Source organism: Rhyacophila brunnea, unplaced genomic scaffold, assembly GCF_057557595.1.
Source record: "Rhyacophila brunnea isolate RB1 unplaced genomic scaffold, BYU_Rbru_1.0 scaffold_5, whole genome shotgun sequence".
NCBI classification, from domain to species: Eukaryota; Metazoa; Arthropoda; class Insecta; order Trichoptera; family Rhyacophilidae; genus Rhyacophila; species Rhyacophila brunnea.
Genome location: NW_028233170.1, coordinates 39,807,756 through 39,827,138, shown reverse-complemented (window position 1 = coordinate 39,827,138; position 19,383 = coordinate 39,807,756). Strand labels below are relative to the sequence as shown.

The following is a 19,383-nucleotide window of genomic DNA, read 5'->3' as shown; positions in this document are numbered from 1 at the left end:
ATAAATGTAATATTCGTAAAGGTAAAACACTATAATATCTGCTCCAAGATATATACAGTGCATTTTTAGGATGATTGATTTTTAGCCTTTTATTTGACCCTGTAATATTGATTGCTTAATTATTAGATATAACAGTTAGTATTTTTTTAATTTTTTTCTTTCGTTAACTGGTTATCATGTTGTCATTCTGCTGTTCTACGGCAGGTCAAAATTACATAGACATGTCAACGGAGATGCCGTCGTTTTTGTGCGAGAAGGTCGGCCTGGACATTGACCTGAAGAAGATCGCCAACATGACGGTGGACGACCTATTGCAGCGGCAAAATGTTTTATACATCTCCCGAGGACAATTGAAAAAACATATTAACACAAAAATTAATTTCAGTGTCAGTGTGAGATACATTTCGCAACAGGTAACACCATTGATCATATTTAATTATTTTTAATTGTAATTGTCACATAATATTTTTTTGTATCCCTATCATTGGAAGTTTTGGAAAACTAATCTATATCATATGTTTTAGGTGAATATGCCTTTGCTAAGGCTCTTACATCAAATAAGTAATATGTATCAAAACGTAAAGGACACTCAAAGTGAGTTAAGAGGTCATACAAAAACTCCTAGACAACATAGAAAACACAGATCGGCAGGTGCGTGTTTATCAAAACTTGAATCCAATATTTCAATAAATATCTCCATCATAATATAGTGCAGTGTTTCTCAAATTTACAATATGTTAGTACCCTTTTAAACACATAATTTTTCCCGGCATACCTCACTTTTAACAACAAATTAATTTTGCTTGTCTGACCTTCAATCGCAAATTTTCTAAAAATTAAATAATTGAATTACCTTATAGGGGCAAATGAAAGTTCCGTTCAAAAGGGAGACGCCTCATCGAGCTTGCCTCCTTTATCGAGCCAAACGGTTTCCACAGAAACGGCCCCGACGACCAATCCGCAGAAGGCACAAACCATCGGCAGAAGTAGACCTCAATCTTTTGCACAAAAATTAAGATCGACTGGCAAAAGCGTGAAGGGGAAATTAGGTGACTTTTCATTTATGCATACTTATAATTATTTTGCATTCTATGTGTGTGAATACTTTATTTTAGATATTTATTTTAGATATTTCACTTTTTTCCAGCTATGACTGTAATCTGGCATATTATACTCATGTTCCTGTAATGCTTTCAGGCTATAGTTTTCTGAACGAAGGTGCTCATACCCCGATGGTTGTTGACAGTGGAACACCTCTACATGCGTCAGTTATAGAGAATAACACGGCGATCGCAATAGTTCCCGAGTCAGGAAAGGACGACTTGACTTCAATATTGATTAGCACCCAGGGAACGATGACCCCGCAATGCTGGCAAACTCTATACAATATGATCAATTTGTATGCGAAGTTGCCAGAATCTAAAACTATCACTCATAGGTAGGAAATCATGTCTCTTAATTTGAAATTTAAAAAAATATAATCAAAATTTCATCAAAACAAATCGAAGAAAATCTTCTCTAAAAGAGAGATTCTACGCAGTTAGTCATTTCACATTGTAGATACATCTGTAATAAACTTCACACTATTATCGCAGTCAAAAACCGCAAGACAACTGAGCAATTATTCCATAAATTTTTAAATATGCAGATATTGCCAAGATAAACCCTGAAACTTGAATTAGTTATGAATGGATTGTATTATTTAATAATAATTACTACATACATTCACTACTTCAATTACAAAACATGTTTTACTTGTACCGGAACTAAAGCTTTCACATTGTAATGCAAATATACTTATAACTGCCTGTGACAGGACAGACCGCATTAAGTGTTGTTTATATGTAGATTCTTCTTCTTTCACCCTGTCACTACCCAGCATTGGGGCATAGGGCAAGCACATCTTCGCACCATTTCCCCCGATCCATCGCCGACTCTTGCGCCTCCCGCCATTCCAGACTTGCAGCGCGTAGATCGCTTTTGTGGCACCGCTGCAGGGTGATAGAGGGCCGGCCACAACGACGTACGAAGTATCGCACTCTCTGGCGGCATCCGGATCACATATGCCAGCCACGTAAAACGTCTCTTCGTGATTACGTCAATCACCGATTAAATGTAGATAGGTGTAGTCAAATACATCATACAAATGTTATCACAGAATATAAATTTTTCTATGACCAGCAATTCAACCACATTAATAACGTTGCATAATCGCCATCAAGTGTTGTCATATTAATAGTTTACAAAACTCTGTCTTGTTATAGTTCAAACTATTTGAGTTATTCTCACATTAATGTATCCATATAATATAATAAAACTATAATAAATATATTCAATCTAAATTCAACAGATTCTCTATTCCCGCTGATGTGCCAGATGGCTACAAGAAACCTTCCACTCCTCGGCCTCACTCAAAAGATCTTCCCAACCCGACCAACGGGCTGGGGCTGGTCATCAACGGGATGGTCCGCATCCACAGGACCCGCCTGCTGGCCTCTCTTTCGGGTCTCAAACTCGAAGCGGAAATGACTTCTCTGCAAGTCTCTCTCAATGCTTCCAAAACTCCCTGGTCCCTGGCTGGCCATTTAGGCAGAACTATGATAGTTCTACTTGAAGGAGTTTTACCTAATCAACAGTGAGTATCATGTTGATTATCGGTGGTTATAAAATCTATTTTAGATGTCAGCTCGTAATTAATTTCATCTTTTGAAGAGTGAATTGTTAATATAATAATTTTTTACTTCTCTATTATATATATTAAAATATGTATAGTACACAGTTTCAAATATATTATAGTATATCCGACAGTGGCGAAGGGTGGAGGTAGGCTGTTAAGATCCGCCATAAACAGTGCACATTAAACTTTTTCACACATACATATTTTTTTTCTTTGAAATAAGACTACAATTTACAGATAGTGTTAGTTAGTTTTTAAAATTCAATTAAACCCTGAGAAACCAAGCCATAATAGATAATAGTCAAAAAATACATGTCTATCTATAAAATATCTAAAATTATGCAATTAAATCATACATAACTTTGAATATTTTATAAATAGAATAATATTTTTTATTTATTATAGTTTGGTTTAGGCAGGGCTTAATGAATTTAAAAAAATAACCAACAATATGTGTAATATGTATTTGTAATACAATGAAAACAAATAACTATGAATGAAAAAGTGTGCACAATTTTGTCGTATTGCCCAAATTAGACCAAAACTATTATGGTTTCGTTTAGACCGGGTTTAATTGATTTTTAAAAACTAACTAACACCATCTGTAAATTGTAGTCTTAGTTCAATAAAAACAAATACATATGACTAAAAAAGTTTAGTGTGCATTATTTATAGCGAATCTTAACAGCCTACCTCCACCCTTCGCCACTGATATCCGAATCATTAATAATAAAATTGAATAAACTACAATACATCTTACATTGATTGTTTTAGAACGGTTGTTCGCGTGACAGTGGGAAAATCACAAGCGCTGTATTCTTCAGACTATCGTAAGGAGAAAAGCAATTCTGGCTTTTTGAGTATAGGTGCCATTCGAATGGATTTGCCTCAGCATCCTGTGGCTCTGCATGGCATGATGACGCGCTCCAGCAGACAGCTATCTTCAACTCTACAGGTCAGTTGAATTTATCTATAATATTATTCTTCCCGTACTAATTTATTTAGCCAAATCTCAGATCCCGGAGTACCTACCGTTGCTTCTTGCTACATTATTTGTTACGAAACAGTATAAATATTATTTTTTAATTCATGAATTAAGATTTCACTTTCTCATATGAGATTACCTTCTATTTATAACCACCAACCCGGGATATTGGACTACTATAATACAAGAAAACAATAATAATATCAACTTATTGTATTATATACAACACTTAGACATGATAGCGATTCTAAAATGTTTTTAGTATATTGAATAATTGGTAATCAAAGAAAATTTCATATTGGTAGCAAATGCATTGTTTGTATAAAAAAAACGCTATCTGTTGTATTATTATGTTATATTTTATAAGGTATTTACTTACCTTCCGTTATTTGCAATGACATGTGATTGTTCATTGAAATAATGTTAGTTTATTATATAAAATAGGTACTTCATTAATTTTAAGGCCCTGGGAAATAAATCTCAGAGTACAAGTATGAAGTTTTCTATAATAAGGTGTCCCCAATTTAATCATCAGACTTAGTTACCCTTATTTCAATTTCACTGTCATTTATTATGTGTACTAACTAAACATGTCTTCTACATAATTAAATATACATAACTTGGAAAAGCCTCAGAAAAATACAGTACTATCTGAGGTTTTTCAAATTCTGTCAATAATGGCTATCATCTTTGTAACTTACATTAAGGTCATATTACTAATTTGATTCATAGATGGCATCAGGATTATTCTAAATTGAGTTTTGACATTCTAATTATTATGTAATATTTGCAAGTAAACGACGTGTGTTCGAATCGCAAAAAGTCTAAGAATGTCACAATAATGGAAGTGTAAAATTATTAAATGGATAGTTGATTAATTGCGATTGTTCAATCCACAGGAATTGGGAGTGACTCGGACGTCATCGAGGACGTCTCGTCAGCAGGCTGAAGACCTTCCGGAATCTCCCGAGCACCCTCCACCTCCGCCCCCTCGGCCCCCGCCGCCTAAACATTCAGCATCAGCTCCCGTGTCTTTGTCAGGCACGCACACTACCACACACACACTCATGCAGCCACTGCTTATGCACTTCTCTATTGCATTGCAGGTTATTACTTTAAATTTACAGCTAAGTACATACTTACATACATCGGCATACAATTTTATGCATAAAAATTGTGTACAAATGCACTTACAAACATGCAACTGTAAACATTGTAAAATGTTTATTCTTTTTCCGATAGTAGCGATGCATAGTCTCGTGGAGTGTTGATTTGTTCAAACTGTTGATAGCAATATTTGTAGTTTGAATGTAGTCTTATGTCGAGTTTCAAACAATTTTTTTTGCACGGACATTTGTCTAGTGTCGAAAGTTTACAAACAAATGTATAGTTTGTTTGCGGGCAGCTGTATGTAGAGTTAGGTTTCAGGAATTTCCCTACGGGAATTCTCGAGAAATTTTCGAGATTTTCCATCCCGAATTTCGAGAATTGAAATTAACATTTGTGGAAAGATTTCTTTATTATCAAATATTAATTGAAAAAACCATATTTTTTTAATTGAAATCAATTAACAAAATTTGAGTTCGAGTGTGTCACACTGTATATGAAAAAAGTGCTTGAGCCTAATGTGCTGAACATCTGTGACACCTTGAGGAATGTGCTACAGAATTTACTCTTATCAGACGTGCCATCTGTATTATACACCTATGAGAGATAATATAGTTCGTAGAGAGGAATAAACAAGAATGAGAAGAAAATCTATTTCCAACGTTTGTCTCCGAATCAGGACCAAAATGTTACAACATACTCAGGGTGTACTTGTATATCTCCTTTATATTAATAATATTGACAATAATTACATTGATGTGGATTACATTTTCCAGAGTCTGAGTGTCACCGCTGCCTTACTGCCGTCGTTGCAGGCTCAGTACAAAATGGACAATGTTCACAGCACCGGAGTGACCGGTTCAAAAGCGCATTTCACTATTGACCTTCCTCAGCATTCGTTGAGCTTTGTCACCAAGTTACAGGTACGTTACTTTTTTATTTTCAATAATATCTCCTGTCAGCCTTTGATAATACAATAAACTCTCAATTATCCTTGCATGAATTGAACACAGTTTCTTAAGCCGCATTTAGACCAAGCAAGGGAAAAGTGGGGGAAAAACAAACATTCGCTTGCTTGGTCTAAATGCGGCTTTACTCATTATCAAAAGTGATTCACAAAATAAACAAAAATCACATAATATAACTTGGAATATTACCAACTACCTTTATCCACATCACATAACTCCCTTTCTACGCCGAGCTCCACTATAGTCAGCTGTGATACAAAATTGTAAACTTCGATGGTAACACTAGTTATTGCTCATTCTTCGTAGCAATATGGTACTATGTAGAAAATGATGATTGTTGCATATTGAAATAAATGGTAATAATTGGAAAATCTTCAATTATTGCAAACAGGTTACCGCTTTGCATTTGAAGATAATCTATAACCAGCACTGCCATCGTAATTCGCAATTCAGTGCCACGGCCTAAATATATTCAGCTTTGACTTTACTTATATAACGATCACCATATTTGTGATAAACACCAAGTGATATAAAAAATTACAGATTTTATTAATAAATTATACATATTTAACATCTAAAATAATAATCAATAATTCTAATTCCGCCAGTCTAAAAGCGATTGCTATTGTTATCTTGTAATATATCTTGTTTTAGGCAAGTGAAGCAAACCTCCCGAGTGCAGCGAGCATCGCTTTGCCGGCTGTTCATGTGTCGGCTCAGTACGTGGCCGACTCCGGATTACGAGGGAACATCGGCAACGCAAATCACGGAACGGATAGTCCCATGGAAGGAATTGTGTTGAGGCGCGGTTCGTATTTGTCTGCCACGGCTGACATCGGCAAATTCGAGCATTCTCTGTCCACTGATCTATTGAATCATTTGGTATTCGTGCAAAAAGTATTCATGAAGGTTAGTAGCAGTTATACCTATATAACTTATTCCAGTTAAATAATGCATTATTGCAAATTATGCATTATGCAATAATCATGCAATAATGCAAACATACTGGGATATTTCTCTCATGCTACATAGTATGGTTTTTAAATTTTCTATTGAATCATATAAATTTGACTTGACTAGCTTAAACAATCAAAAAAATTTGTACTTGATAGAAATACTGAATAATGAAATGTCATTTCATATTGATTTCCATAGTAACGCACGTATATATTATTTAATACTTTAGTTGCTAGGACCAATAATGGTATCGAAATAATTTTTCATACAAAACAGAATTAACTAAAAATGAATTCAATTCTACTTAAAGATGGCTAAAAATGCAATTGGCATCGTGTTCTGATATATCCTAAAAGTTTCAAATGTCTAGCTAGTCTGGAAGTTAGTTAAAAATCGATTGCATGATTTGTATCGAACAAACAACCACTGGACAAATAAGAATACGACCTAAGAAAAATGTTGTAAAATACGTAGTATAAATAGTTTTAGTCATCATATGGGATGACAAGAACAAGTCTCATTGTACTTCTTTAAAACCTCCAAAAATTGTGTGTTTTAGGAAGTGAACGAGGTGGTTCAAAAGGTTTACGGTGGTGAAAAACCGGTGCCTCTTTGGTCTGATGAAGATGACATGTCTACACTATCAAATAGACTCCTCTTTTCTCTTGTCATCCGAATCGAGGTAATCTCATGTCTTATATATATTGCTTTTCCTTCAAATTTACAGATTTATTTTTTGATCATATTAATATTTCTATTGAAATTTCCAGAGGATTCAATTGACAGCAACAACTCCCAGCAACTCTGCGGTGCGACTTGAAACGGGAATCGTAGAATTCCAGTTGTCCAATCGCTTCGAGAATGTATCTCAACCGACCACACCGTACAATATGAAGTTGTTTGCCAAAGCGCAGGTCGATATCAATCTCAGCTTGGGACAGCTGATCAAGAACGCAATGTTCGAAGAGGCTGAACCGGAATTCCAGCAATTCGCCTTCTTCAACACAAGGATAGGTAATGTATTATTTTATCTATAAATAACAATAAAAAAAAAATTGTGTAGGAACTTCTAAATATTTCTACCGCGTATATTGCTTACAGACAAATTATTTCATACTATTGAAAAATGTCACTAATTTTACATAGTAATTTCTTTATTTGAAGGCAATAATATAATAATATCAATTCCTGATATTCACAGAAATTGCCTGACATTCATTTATCAATTTCTGGTATTTAATTATCTTTTAGAAATCAAGATAAACGTTAAATAACCGTTTAGTATTAATCGAGTCTTCGTCACTAATGTAGTCAAGTCTTGAATATAATTTGGGGCAAATGATTAAAAAATTGGGAAATCTGTAAATTGGCAACATTTTATGGGCAAGTCGGATAATATGTAGTTTAACATGAATCAAGAGTAAGAAAGTTATTTGCCTTTGGTACACATCCGAATAATAATCAGCAACATGGTGGAAGCTATGGAGAATTTTCGCACGAATCTACAGTACATTTTTTATTGCAGCGCTTCGCAATGCATTCCAAGATGAAATGGTATCGGGAGACGATAAGGAAGTTGTTCTGATTACTTTGAAACGGCCGTTAATTTATGTCCAGCCAATGGCGATCGATAAGGCCATTCTGGTCTGGTTGAATTATAAGAATGCTTACGAGTATTGGAACGAGAAACGGGCCAACCTCAACAAAGAGGTGCTGAAAGCTACAATGCAAGTCTTCGAGAAAGTTCAGTTCAGTTCCCAGCTGAGTACTTTGCCGCACCTCAGCACCCTTTTCCTGCAGCTCACAGTCGATGACATGGGGATATGTCTGCCTTTGAACCAACTACCATTGGTAAATTATATTTTTATAACTAGAAAGCGAGACGTTTAGGAGGAGGTTGTTGGAATATTAGTTTTGTCACACAATAATATATAGTAGATACTTAATCCACATAATTTGAATAGTCGCACCTGCAATCGACAAGTGTCAGCTCGTGAAGCAGTGGATTCCGGGTTTCATTTCTGTATGTGGCAAACTCACGTGTTATTTTCTTCAATATCTGTTTGTTTATTCAGAGCGCGGACTTGATTAATCTAGTGGCTAAAAACCATTTCTCGTAAAAAGGATTATATTCGGGAATCAGCCGAGAACCACATCGGATTGTACAGCAAATTAAAAAAAATCCATATTCTTTAATAACAATTAAGATTGATTTTATCCACTTAGCATGAACCTAGGAAAATATGATTAAGGCTAGATAGTTTCTTGGTAACATTTAATTAATAACTCAATCGTTCTACAGAGCAATTGGGGTCAGCGCAGTATGTATGATTTGGAATCCAGAGGTGCGGTCGTTGTCACTTTAGAGAGTACCAGCATATCGGCTTGCAGTTCCGGCTCCCTGGTCAGCAAAGGCAGGTTCGTCGGACTCTGTCTCCGATTCGCTGAAGACTTTGAGACTTCACTGGACGACTGGAAACCTGACATGGGAGATGCCTCCATCATGAACTTGTGCAGCGTGTCGGAAGGAACTTATGAAGTTTGCAGTAGAACCATCGCAGCCAAACAGAACAGCGGTAATATCATAATCAGTTTCATGACTCGATAAAAAAAATTAATTTATCTTTTGTAAAGTAAATCTAATTATGTACATATTTCTTTATGTCGTGTGCTTCTAGAAAATGCTAAGTGGTTCCTGAATGTTTCTTGGCAAATGGAAGGCGTCGATATCCACCTGGATGTCAATGTCGGGAAACAACTGTCAGCATTGGGACACACCCTAACGATGCTCACAGGTAGATGGTTGATGAAAATTTAAAAATGAAGCTATCAACACTTCATGGAAAAAAAAATCACTCATATAATAAAATATTATATACATTTCAGGGTCAGAGGAAGAGGATCCATTGAGAATGGATTACGGCAGTGATGAATTTGATGATACTGCAATCAGCCGAGATTCTCAGGTTAACCATCTATCTATACTCACTTTTGTTAAAAATAACTCCAAAATTTACACCGCTATTATTTGGTTATGTGTATGTGTAAAACTTCTTTATTAAATACTGTATAACAGTTTATTAACGAGACTGTATTAAAAATCATCATGATTACAGCATTTTAATAACTTCTACCGACAGATGTTGAAAAAATAATTACTTATACTTACGGGTCAAAATATATGAAAGTGAATAACTCAAAGACTAACGTTGAAATTAGCTGCAAGTAAATTTGCCATTCATTTGTAGCAGACTTCACAGTATTATTGTATTAATCGCATCTGTCAAAAACCGCAAGCATTTCAATTGAATTTAACAGTAACTATTGCCAAGACCATCCCTGAAATGTTCACACGTTTACAAATGGATTGTTTTACATGAGCTCCCTAAAAAGTTTCAAAAATGCCATCGAGTGCCGTAATACTAAAATTCCATAAGGCTCCTGCTAGTATAGTTTGAGCACTATGCTTCAAATATTATTTTATTCATTTAATTATTTAATAACATTTTGGAAACATAAGTACACCTGTCTTAATTGTTGATGTGTACATTTTTAGGATAGCATAGTTCATCGGACGTCCCGTAAGTGGTCAGACAACTTGCCTGCCTTTGTCTTTGACACATCGATAGACGCCAAGAAACGTTCGAAACTTATCGAGAAGGAAATGAACGAGCAAGCCAAGATCATCAACGACTTGCAAATACTCGGTGCCAGTCACGGGACTATCAAACAAGAGATGAAGAGGTTAAGAGAACTGGAAGCTCTTGTCTTCAAAGATTTCAGAAGGTTTGTGTTGTGAAATATGTATACATTTTTTTTTAAATTTTCTTTCACTGTTGACATAATATGATAATTTATTTATTTACAGAGATATGATTCAAAAACTTCGCCGTCAAAGTGTGAAAGCATCATCTATTACAAAAGAGAAATTGGGACTGGGCTCGAATAGATCTCGTTCGTTCATCGTCCCCAGCCCCACTCCCGAAGATCAAGCAGATGTTGAAAGGTAACTTACTCTATGTTCTATTTATAACACATTACCAAATTCATATCACAGTATAATGTATTATTTTGATAAAATTAAATAATTACCCAAAAATGCTTGTAAATCATTCTCCTACAAAAGCAATTTCAGTTAACCGCAGCAAATGAATGTAAATCTTTTAATTAAAAAATATCAATTTAATCTTTTGTCATTCCAGTTGTGACAGCACAATTGTGGCGAGCATATCTTCGTCGAAGGGCGATAGAGGCTCGGAGGAGACACTCATCCCCAAGAGCGATCTGCAGAAGAAACTGTCCCTGATGGAGGCGGCAGAGGCGGCCGAAGCGGAGGCCTTGGACGAGGCTAGCTGGAGCTCAGTGGAGAATTCGCCGCATCCTGGACCCTCACGCACTGCCTCCCTGCGCGACAGGAGCGGGCAGCGGCGGATCGTGACTTTCAATCCGGCAATCACGCGGCAGTCCTCACTCCCAAGTGGGGGCGCCATGATGGCCATGGCGCCCGATGATACCGGGATGCAGTCCAGTGACAGCTGGGGGAGCCACATGGATGTCCAAGGGGAGAGCGTACAGTTACGAAAGAAGAATATTCAAAGGTGTCGTACTACATACTATTTTAACAATTATCAGAACCGGCTTCCTTTGAAATGATGCTGGTTTCACTCTTTATATTGCTATTTAAACACTCATAGGATTTATAATGTGATAAATGCCGCCAAATATTGTATGGTACATACTATGCATACCGTGTGAGGTCTATGTGTGAAACTATAAAAACCCCCTCTTTCATGTACATATCTATTCTCCGACCTCCGGTTCCGTCCTTTACCCCGCATACAGCATTATGAAATCGCAACCATGATATGCTAGCTGTAGAATTAAACAAAAATATATTTTCAAACAGCTTTAAACTGTTTTCACTGGCAATGAAACATAGTCTTAAAATCAGGATTACGTATTATTATTTTGGTCATTACTATGGTCGGATAATCAGGATTCTAATGTATTATAATATTATATAATTCAGTTATGCTAATCTCCAAACCAACGTCTATTTCATTTAGTAGGTCTTTTGAATTCATATTCCATAGGTAATTCGAAAAATGCTTATTTTAATTAGAATAATATCGTCACTGTTCTGGCAGAAGACACTAATTCGAAAAAATGACATATTGAGTTAGTTATACCAAAATGTTCCTTATTTCAAACTTTACCGTCTGGAAACCTTCTTAATAAATAAACAGTCTTTATTTTAAAGTCATCCTTTTTACGATTACTTAATAAACTCACATGATAGACCATTTCAAACATTTTAACATATTTAAAGTCAAATTACTCAAAACTATTATTCTCCAGTTAGTGTGTTCTGCCAGAACAGCGACGATATTATGTATGTCAATCTTTCAAAATTAACTTATTTAACTATTTTATTAATACATAATAGTAATAGAGTTCGCTATAGGCCTCAAATGGAAATGGGCTAGACACATAGCTCGAAGAAGGGACAATCGTTGAAACCCAGAGGCCGCTGGATCGATGAAATGATAAAGTCCTTCGAAAGTACGTGGCAACGCAACACACAGGACCGAGAGAAGTGGAGTCAGCTTGGAGAGGCCTTCATCCAACAGTGGATAGATTCAGACTGATGATGATGATGATGAATTATTTTATTAAATTGTATGATATTAAGAAATTCTCACTAGTACCACCTAAATTCATAGACACTTTCTTTTGATATAAAGTCATAGAATTAGTTGTATACTTTTGATTTTACCCTCTAACTGGTAATTTTTTAATAATTACTTTCTCTCTGCATAATTAATACTTGATTAAACTGACAGGTTAGTCTTACTATAATGGTTATCTCTATATATATTATTATTATTTCTCGATTGCTAAAATATCCCTTTTGTAACATTTTAGTATGCCTCAACTATTAGACGGTTCGTCGTCAGCCAGCGGCAGCAGCAAAAAACCGCAGGAGCCTAACATAGATTTCGAGCTCGACGTCAAAGTCTTGATCAACAGCGGAAAATGCGTTTTGCACACTAAAGATCCGGCGAAAGATAAAGACGAAGATTCCAAAATGTAAGTAAATTATCATTTGTTTCCTGAAGCTCTACACCGGAATAAAAGAAAAATTTTGGTATTAAAAATTATGTGTGTTTATAACATTCATTGCGATATTAATGCGCTGCACTGACACATAGAATGACATTCAGAAATCAATATTTCATGAGGCATGCTTCGAGTAAATTCTTTTACGTTCAATAGAAACAATACCAACATCGACCACAACTCACATTATATAGTAAGTAGCCGTGATGCAACAAAGAATTTGCTGCATCATGGTCAATTGTGTTGGGAGAAGAAAGCATTTTTTTCCAATTAGACGAGTTAATGCCGTAAATAACATTATGTTTTGTGCATATGAACTTAATTAAATGAATAGAATTGATAAGTGTATGGATTGTGTTTGTATGTGCATTGCTGCTCAGAGACACAAAAGCTATTAGATAAAAAAAATTCGATTGATATTTGCTACAAAACGCCTATCGCCATCGACCAAGGTTTTGAAGCAGGCTACTTTATGACAGTCAGACCATAAAACCTAAGTAGTATACCAAAACGTGCCGACTGCCCTCAATATTGAATGCACATTATATTTACGTGACAAACTTTAATGCATATTATTATCATACAGACGTCACTATTGAAAATAACATATTATTCAACTCGTGTATAAATTTATCTCATATATTTCCCCCTTCGACATTCGTTGCCTGTTATACCACACCCAGTAGTGTAAACCAGTTCCCATTGATTCTGTATTCCCTGATTTTTGCCCTTATAATTATTGTATTATTGATATTTTTTATACCAATATTAAGTATTAACACGTTATATAATTCGACCTCGAAATGGCACTATGCTCTCGTCAACACATATGGACAGGTGACTGGTGAAATGGCGCAATATAATAAATTAACTTGGCGCCGCGACTGACACATGAGGCCGGCACATCATAAATACCAATATTTACGTAAAAAAATCATCAAAATGAAAAAAAACATTATATTCTTTCATAACCTATCAAATAATACCTTAGAAACAAATAATCATTTTTTAACTATTTTATGTAAAACTAGTTGGCGATCAATGTGTTAAGCATGATGAACATTTAATATTTTTATTAAAACCATTATTTAATCATCTCACAATTCTGGTCATTGCAGAGTTCAATGTGTGTAAGGGTTTCTAATGATTATGTTCTGTTTGTTCAGGAATCACCCAAAAATCCGCAAAGAGAGGTCGGCATCTGGTGGTTTGGTAGAGCTGGGGGCTCAAGCGCAGCCGCCACCTCCCAGTTGCACTCCTTCCAGCCCGTCGACATCGCGCAAGCACGCCAAGCAAAATCAGTCACAGCACTCGGGCCACAGCGCGCACCACGCCCACCAGGCCTACCACTCCCAGTCCCACCACAATAGGAACCAGTATCACCTCATCGATCTCACCATCTTCCACGTTCCTGGATTGGATTTCAAGGTCAGAGCATACATCAACCCATAAATATATCGCATACGCATTGTCGTAGTTTTATTACCCCATTTTCATTATTTTGTTATAGAGAAATCTTCATGTCTATGTACCGCCTTCTAAATATAGGTTGGTTGCAGTGTCTCCTCTAGAGCCACATAAAGCGTCGATGACATTGAGCTACTTTACAAGCTACAAGCCGGCGAATTTACAATCTGCTTGTAAACTCGCCCAGTGTCATCATCGAACTAGCTAACAAGCAGATTGTAAACAATCTACCGAGAAAAGTTGAAAGCCGGGCTACTTTACTCGCTACTCTCTGGCGTGTGGGTCTGCGCAGTAGAGCGATAGTGGCGAACCTGCCGGTAAAAAAACGAATTACTCAATACGTCCGGTCAAATAGTACCAAAAATGACGATTGCAACTCGCTAGCTCGTTGGCTTCTGAGCTTGTGGAAAATTTTTGTGTGTCTTCATCACAATCGCACTAGCTGACTCGCCCATTTTTAAACTCGCCGACTAGCAGCTTGTAAAGTAGCTCAATGTCATTGACGCTTAAATAATTAAAGTTTTTGCCATGCTCAATGTTTTCAAAGTGTAAATAAAAAGTATTATTATTGCCGTCTCCTCTTTCAACCTACCTGTCTCTTTCGCATCTCATCACTCATTCACAATTATCACAACATTCTTAAAAAATACAATCTCCTGGCAAATAATATCTATAATATTTCAAATATAGCCATTTTTATATATTCTACGAGAAAAAAAATCCCTTTATAACAATGTTTAATTTCACTTTATATTTTGTGTCATTTCGGTTACTTCAATCACTAATCTATTTTATTTTTTATACAGGTTCATTACGAATCTAAAACGGTACAGGACGATGTCACTACACCACAGGTTCCACTGAAAACTAATCAAAATCAAACGAGGAAAGCCGGTATTAAAAAGGCCTCCCTATTCGCCTGGGTTACCCTTCAAAGTATTCCCGAGGAAACAATCATAAGCCCTCATATTTTGGAGTTTTTGGAGCAAACATTGGAGCCCATTCCAACAAAAGCAACACTTTCATCGGCTGGAGGTAAGAAACAATCAATAATAATATAATTTAATATCACCGATTTTGATAAATACGGCAATAGGAGTAGAATGAAGCCAGAGAGGCCTTTATCCAGAAGTAGATGGGTTCAGGTCGATGATGATAAGGACGACAGAAATAGGTATAATATAAATTCGGTTTCTGAATTGATACAACCATTTTGCGGCTCTCGTGGTGCAGTTGGTAAGGCGCTCGCCTTCCACCCGAGAGTTCCTGGGTTCGATTCCCGGTCATGACAAAAACATTTATGTGTTTTTCTCAAAGCCTGGGTGTTTGTGATTGTTCAAAATTACTAACAACCACCTTGTACGAAAAAGCAAGGACATGGTTATTAATAATTCTAAAAAAAAAAAAAAAACCATTTTCTACTTCTTTTTCTTCTATTCTATCTTCTTCAATTTGTATGCGTTCTTATACCGTTCATCCGATTGCGATGAAATTTTGACCAGTTGTTATGCGCACACCTGCGAAGGTTTCTAAATTAGTATTATATAAAATACAAAGTTTGTTGTTTGCACTGGCGGCTCCCTCCTTAGGTCATTCGGTCATTGACCTGCCATAATAAATACCTTACAATCGACATAATAATATTAATAATATGTGCAATGTCATATATAATAATATTAATAATAATCGGTGGATTTGAAATTATAGGGCGCGCGATATTGTGTCGACCCAGTCTATTGGGATTTTTTTTGTTTGGGCGATAATTCCCCGAACAAAAATATTGTGTTCGCCGGCAGTCTGAAAATTGACCCAAATTGAATATTTTTATAAAATTTTCTCTCTCGTTTCTCATACATAAGACAGAGATCGATATAACACAAAATACGAGATCGAAGCTTGTAACGGTGCGTGAATTACTGTAATATCGGCAATGCCCGAGTGTGAGACAAAAGATTTTTTCACCTAATTAAATGAAACAGAATGATAACACTGACTAGATAATTGGTCTCAAGACGCAACTGTGTATGCGGTTCGGATTCGTTGACAGGTTTTGACGAATACCTTTGGTTATTTTAATCATATGTAAGGAGTTTTTGGTGTAGTTATTGCATATACACACAACGTTTGGTTTTTAGTGATTTATAACATTTTTGTGAAGCAGTTAGTACGCACGCAGTAGCAATTGAAGTCTGTGATACAATTATAATGGAAATGGAAGCACGATTCGCATCCAACGATCATCTCATTATATCCGATTTGTTCAATAAAGAAAATTACACTGATTTTAAAAATAATTTTTCCACACGTCAAGTAAATTTGGTAAAACTGTTAGAAGAAATAAACATAATCAAGTTAAAAAATGAATTATTGGTGTTTTATCAACGAGATGATTTGCATGGCGCTAATAGTGCAGTTTCTTTTCTACATTTTTTACTCAGCAATAATTTCAACGAAACATTTTCCGAGTCGATCAAAGTTCTCCAATTTATTTGCGTCATACCAATGACAACAGTTGAAAGTGAAAGATGTTTTTCCACTCTCAAAAGAATAAAAACCTTTCTACGCAATAGGGCCAGGATAGACTGACCGCTCTTGCAATGCTCAGTATTGAAAAAAAATATGTGGGAAAAATAGACAATTTTTATAATCGTGTGATTGATGATTTTTCAAAAAGCTAAGAAAGAAAAGTGGACCTAATTTACAAAAAATTATAACGCGTTGTGTGCAATTTCGGTTAACGATGGGTTGGCGTTATGAAAAACGGACATTTTTTGAAATGTCAGTAGGTACCTACCTATAACAATTTCTAGCACTTATTCTATAATGTATAAAAAGTCAATTTGCAATACGTCTTTTCAGTATACAACGAAAAGGCAAATTAAAATAATATATTCAAAATTGACCTGCTAGCTTTTTCCGGATTAAGCCGCCAATGGTTGTTTGTTCGTTCCATCCAATTTTGATTTTTTTTTACTACATATTAATACCATTAATAACGTTTTCATATTTTGGATTTGATTTTAATTTAGTGTTCTTTTGTTTGACCTTTACTCCTATTAGAATTATTTTCATATTGCCATATTGTATTACACAGATATTTTAATATTAAAAAAATAATTACTTCTTATTATTTTTTAAATATCTAAGATAAATATAACCACGAAGCGACCCTGTGCGAAGCCGGGTACTTCAGCTAGTAATATATAAAGATTATTGTATTTCAATTTTTTTTAAATGGTACCTAATACTTTTGTTTACAAAAATCGATGTTACAGTAAAGTTATAGGTACTGTTTATCCAATAACAACATAATTATAAACCATACAGAGAGTTCATAATTATTAGTTATTTTAACACAACATCCACATTTTTGCATCTGTGCAGTAATTATTGCATGTCATATATTGAATAGCAATTATTATTAATTTTTTCAGATGCAGTAAACGCAATGTTTGCTACCGACAAAGATGACAATGGCGTAGCAGGATCTTATGGGCAGTATGTTTATGCCTCTTTTCCCGTGGACGTCATTGTGTACTTCCACATGCAGCCCTCCACATTCCGATTCTCTTGTTTACCTGTCTCCAGAGTTGAATGCATGCTGCAGTTGCCGTCTCTTGGAATAGTTTTCAGTTCAAAAAGGGCGCAAGAGGAGTAAGTATTCATTTGATAATTTTCATTAGGATTAACTTAAGCTTAGTACAAATCTACATACGTCTGCCCAAGTATAAAAACGGTTTATAATTCACCAAGTCCTAAATATGCCATTAGATTGTTTAAATATGATTATAATATTTTTAGCGAAATGACTCACCCCGGAGTGGCGATGGGGGGCCTCAGTGTGACGGGTTGTTTAGCGGACTTTTCCGTTTACATTTTCCATCCGTACGGTGGTAAGAAACCAGGAATTAAGGAAGCCCAGTGGTCGCCTCTCTCGGACAGCGAAAGGAAGGATTCGCTCAGTATCAACGTTGAATTTGTCAAATTTCATCTTTCTCGATCGAGGAAACTTGATTTCCAAGCCGATCCTGACCAGTCCACGGCCGTTGTGAGATTCTCAAGTAAGCTATTTTTGTCATTATTAATGTTTATTCATCTTTGATATACTTTTTTTTTTTGTACCATGTCCGATCCTGATAGGTTCATATGGGCCTCCACAGAGTGGAGGTTTGTATTGACAGATTTTATTTTTTACGAGAAATGGATGTCAGCCACTTGCTCAACCTATTAGGTCCATACCCTGACACACACAAATTGAAAAACAATATGTGTACTTGCCAGACCCAGGATTCGAATCTGTGACCCACGGCTTTATAGTCCAACGCTTAAGCCGCATGGCCACCGTGGGTGGAATTACGTGTAATACGTACATGGAATAATTATAACTTATAGTACATAAAAGTTTATATTGAAAATTTTGGATCTTTGCTCCACCAGTGGATAACATCTATATCGCTACATATTTTTATGATGAGTGGTGGTTACCATAATACATTTTTTATAAGGAATGGTTGTCAGGAATCATCTAACCAATTGTATCCTTGAAGAAACACACATGTGTGTGAAAAACAACATGTCACTTTCCCAGATTTGGGTTTTGAACTCGCATCCCACAGCTACAAAGATGGACTTATGGGGACGATAAACACCCATTTAACTGATTAAACAATCATTTTATTACAATCTAAAAATACATTATATGAAAGTAAAACTGAACAAAAGGGTTACTAAGTTAATAGCTGCATGTTATTTCACATTGCAGATTCATTTACAACTAGTCCCTCACTTGTGCTCTGAGATTTATTTGTCAGGGTCGCACTATGTTTAAAGTCTAAAATATTATTGTGACAGATATCATTGAGAAACCATACGATGCAAGCAAGACATCAATTGGTTATAATTGAAAATTTTAATCTAATGAAATGTACTATCATTAGCTGCAACAGTTAAGTCTCAAGTTCATTATTATATACAACGCATACGATCAGCGCACATGTAAAACGCAGCCGTATTCAATTTGTATAATTATATTACATACGTTGTTTATGTTTATGTGGAGTCCCATATAAAATAAAGCTGTTTTTATAATGGCAAAATTATTA

General features: G+C 35.6%; 1 protein-coding gene across 2 annotated transcripts in view; it reads left to right on the top strand.

Moving 5' to 3' along the window:
- tweek (transmembrane protein KIAA1109 homolog tweek) overlaps nt 1-19,383 on the top strand; it is a 52,181-nt gene that overhangs the window by 19,153 nt on the left and 13,645 nt on the right. For both annotated transcript variants that reach the window (XM_085955216.1, XM_085955215.1), the window contains 23 exons: nt 205-413; nt 525-651; nt 861-1,049; nt 1,198-1,438; nt 2,351-2,635; nt 3,452-3,632; nt 4,562-4,768; nt 5,546-5,692; nt 6,392-6,646; nt 7,254-7,376; nt 7,465-7,708; nt 8,220-8,545; nt 8,997-9,270; nt 9,373-9,489; nt 9,581-9,660; nt 10,251-10,480; nt 10,563-10,700; nt 10,897-11,292; nt 12,620-12,784; nt 13,981-14,242; nt 15,088-15,316; nt 17,716-17,935; nt 18,083-18,342. In XM_085955216.1, coding sequence (XP_085811342.1) covers nt 205-413; nt 525-651; nt 861-1,049; nt 1,198-1,438; nt 2,351-2,635; nt 3,452-3,632; nt 4,562-4,768; nt 5,546-5,692; nt 6,392-6,646; nt 7,254-7,376; nt 7,465-7,708; nt 8,220-8,545; nt 8,997-9,270; nt 9,373-9,489; nt 9,581-9,660; nt 10,251-10,480; nt 10,563-10,700; nt 10,897-11,292; nt 12,620-12,784; nt 13,981-14,242; nt 15,088-15,316; nt 17,716-17,935; nt 18,083-18,342 — 4,905 coding nt within the window. The remainder of the gene's footprint in view (nt 1-204; nt 414-524; nt 652-860; nt 1,050-1,197; nt 1,439-2,350; nt 2,636-3,451; nt 3,633-4,561; nt 4,769-5,545; nt 5,693-6,391; nt 6,647-7,253; nt 7,377-7,464; nt 7,709-8,219; nt 8,546-8,996; nt 9,271-9,372; nt 9,490-9,580; nt 9,661-10,250; nt 10,481-10,562; nt 10,701-10,896; nt 11,293-12,619; nt 12,785-13,980; nt 14,243-15,087; nt 15,317-17,715; nt 17,936-18,082; nt 18,343-19,383) is intronic.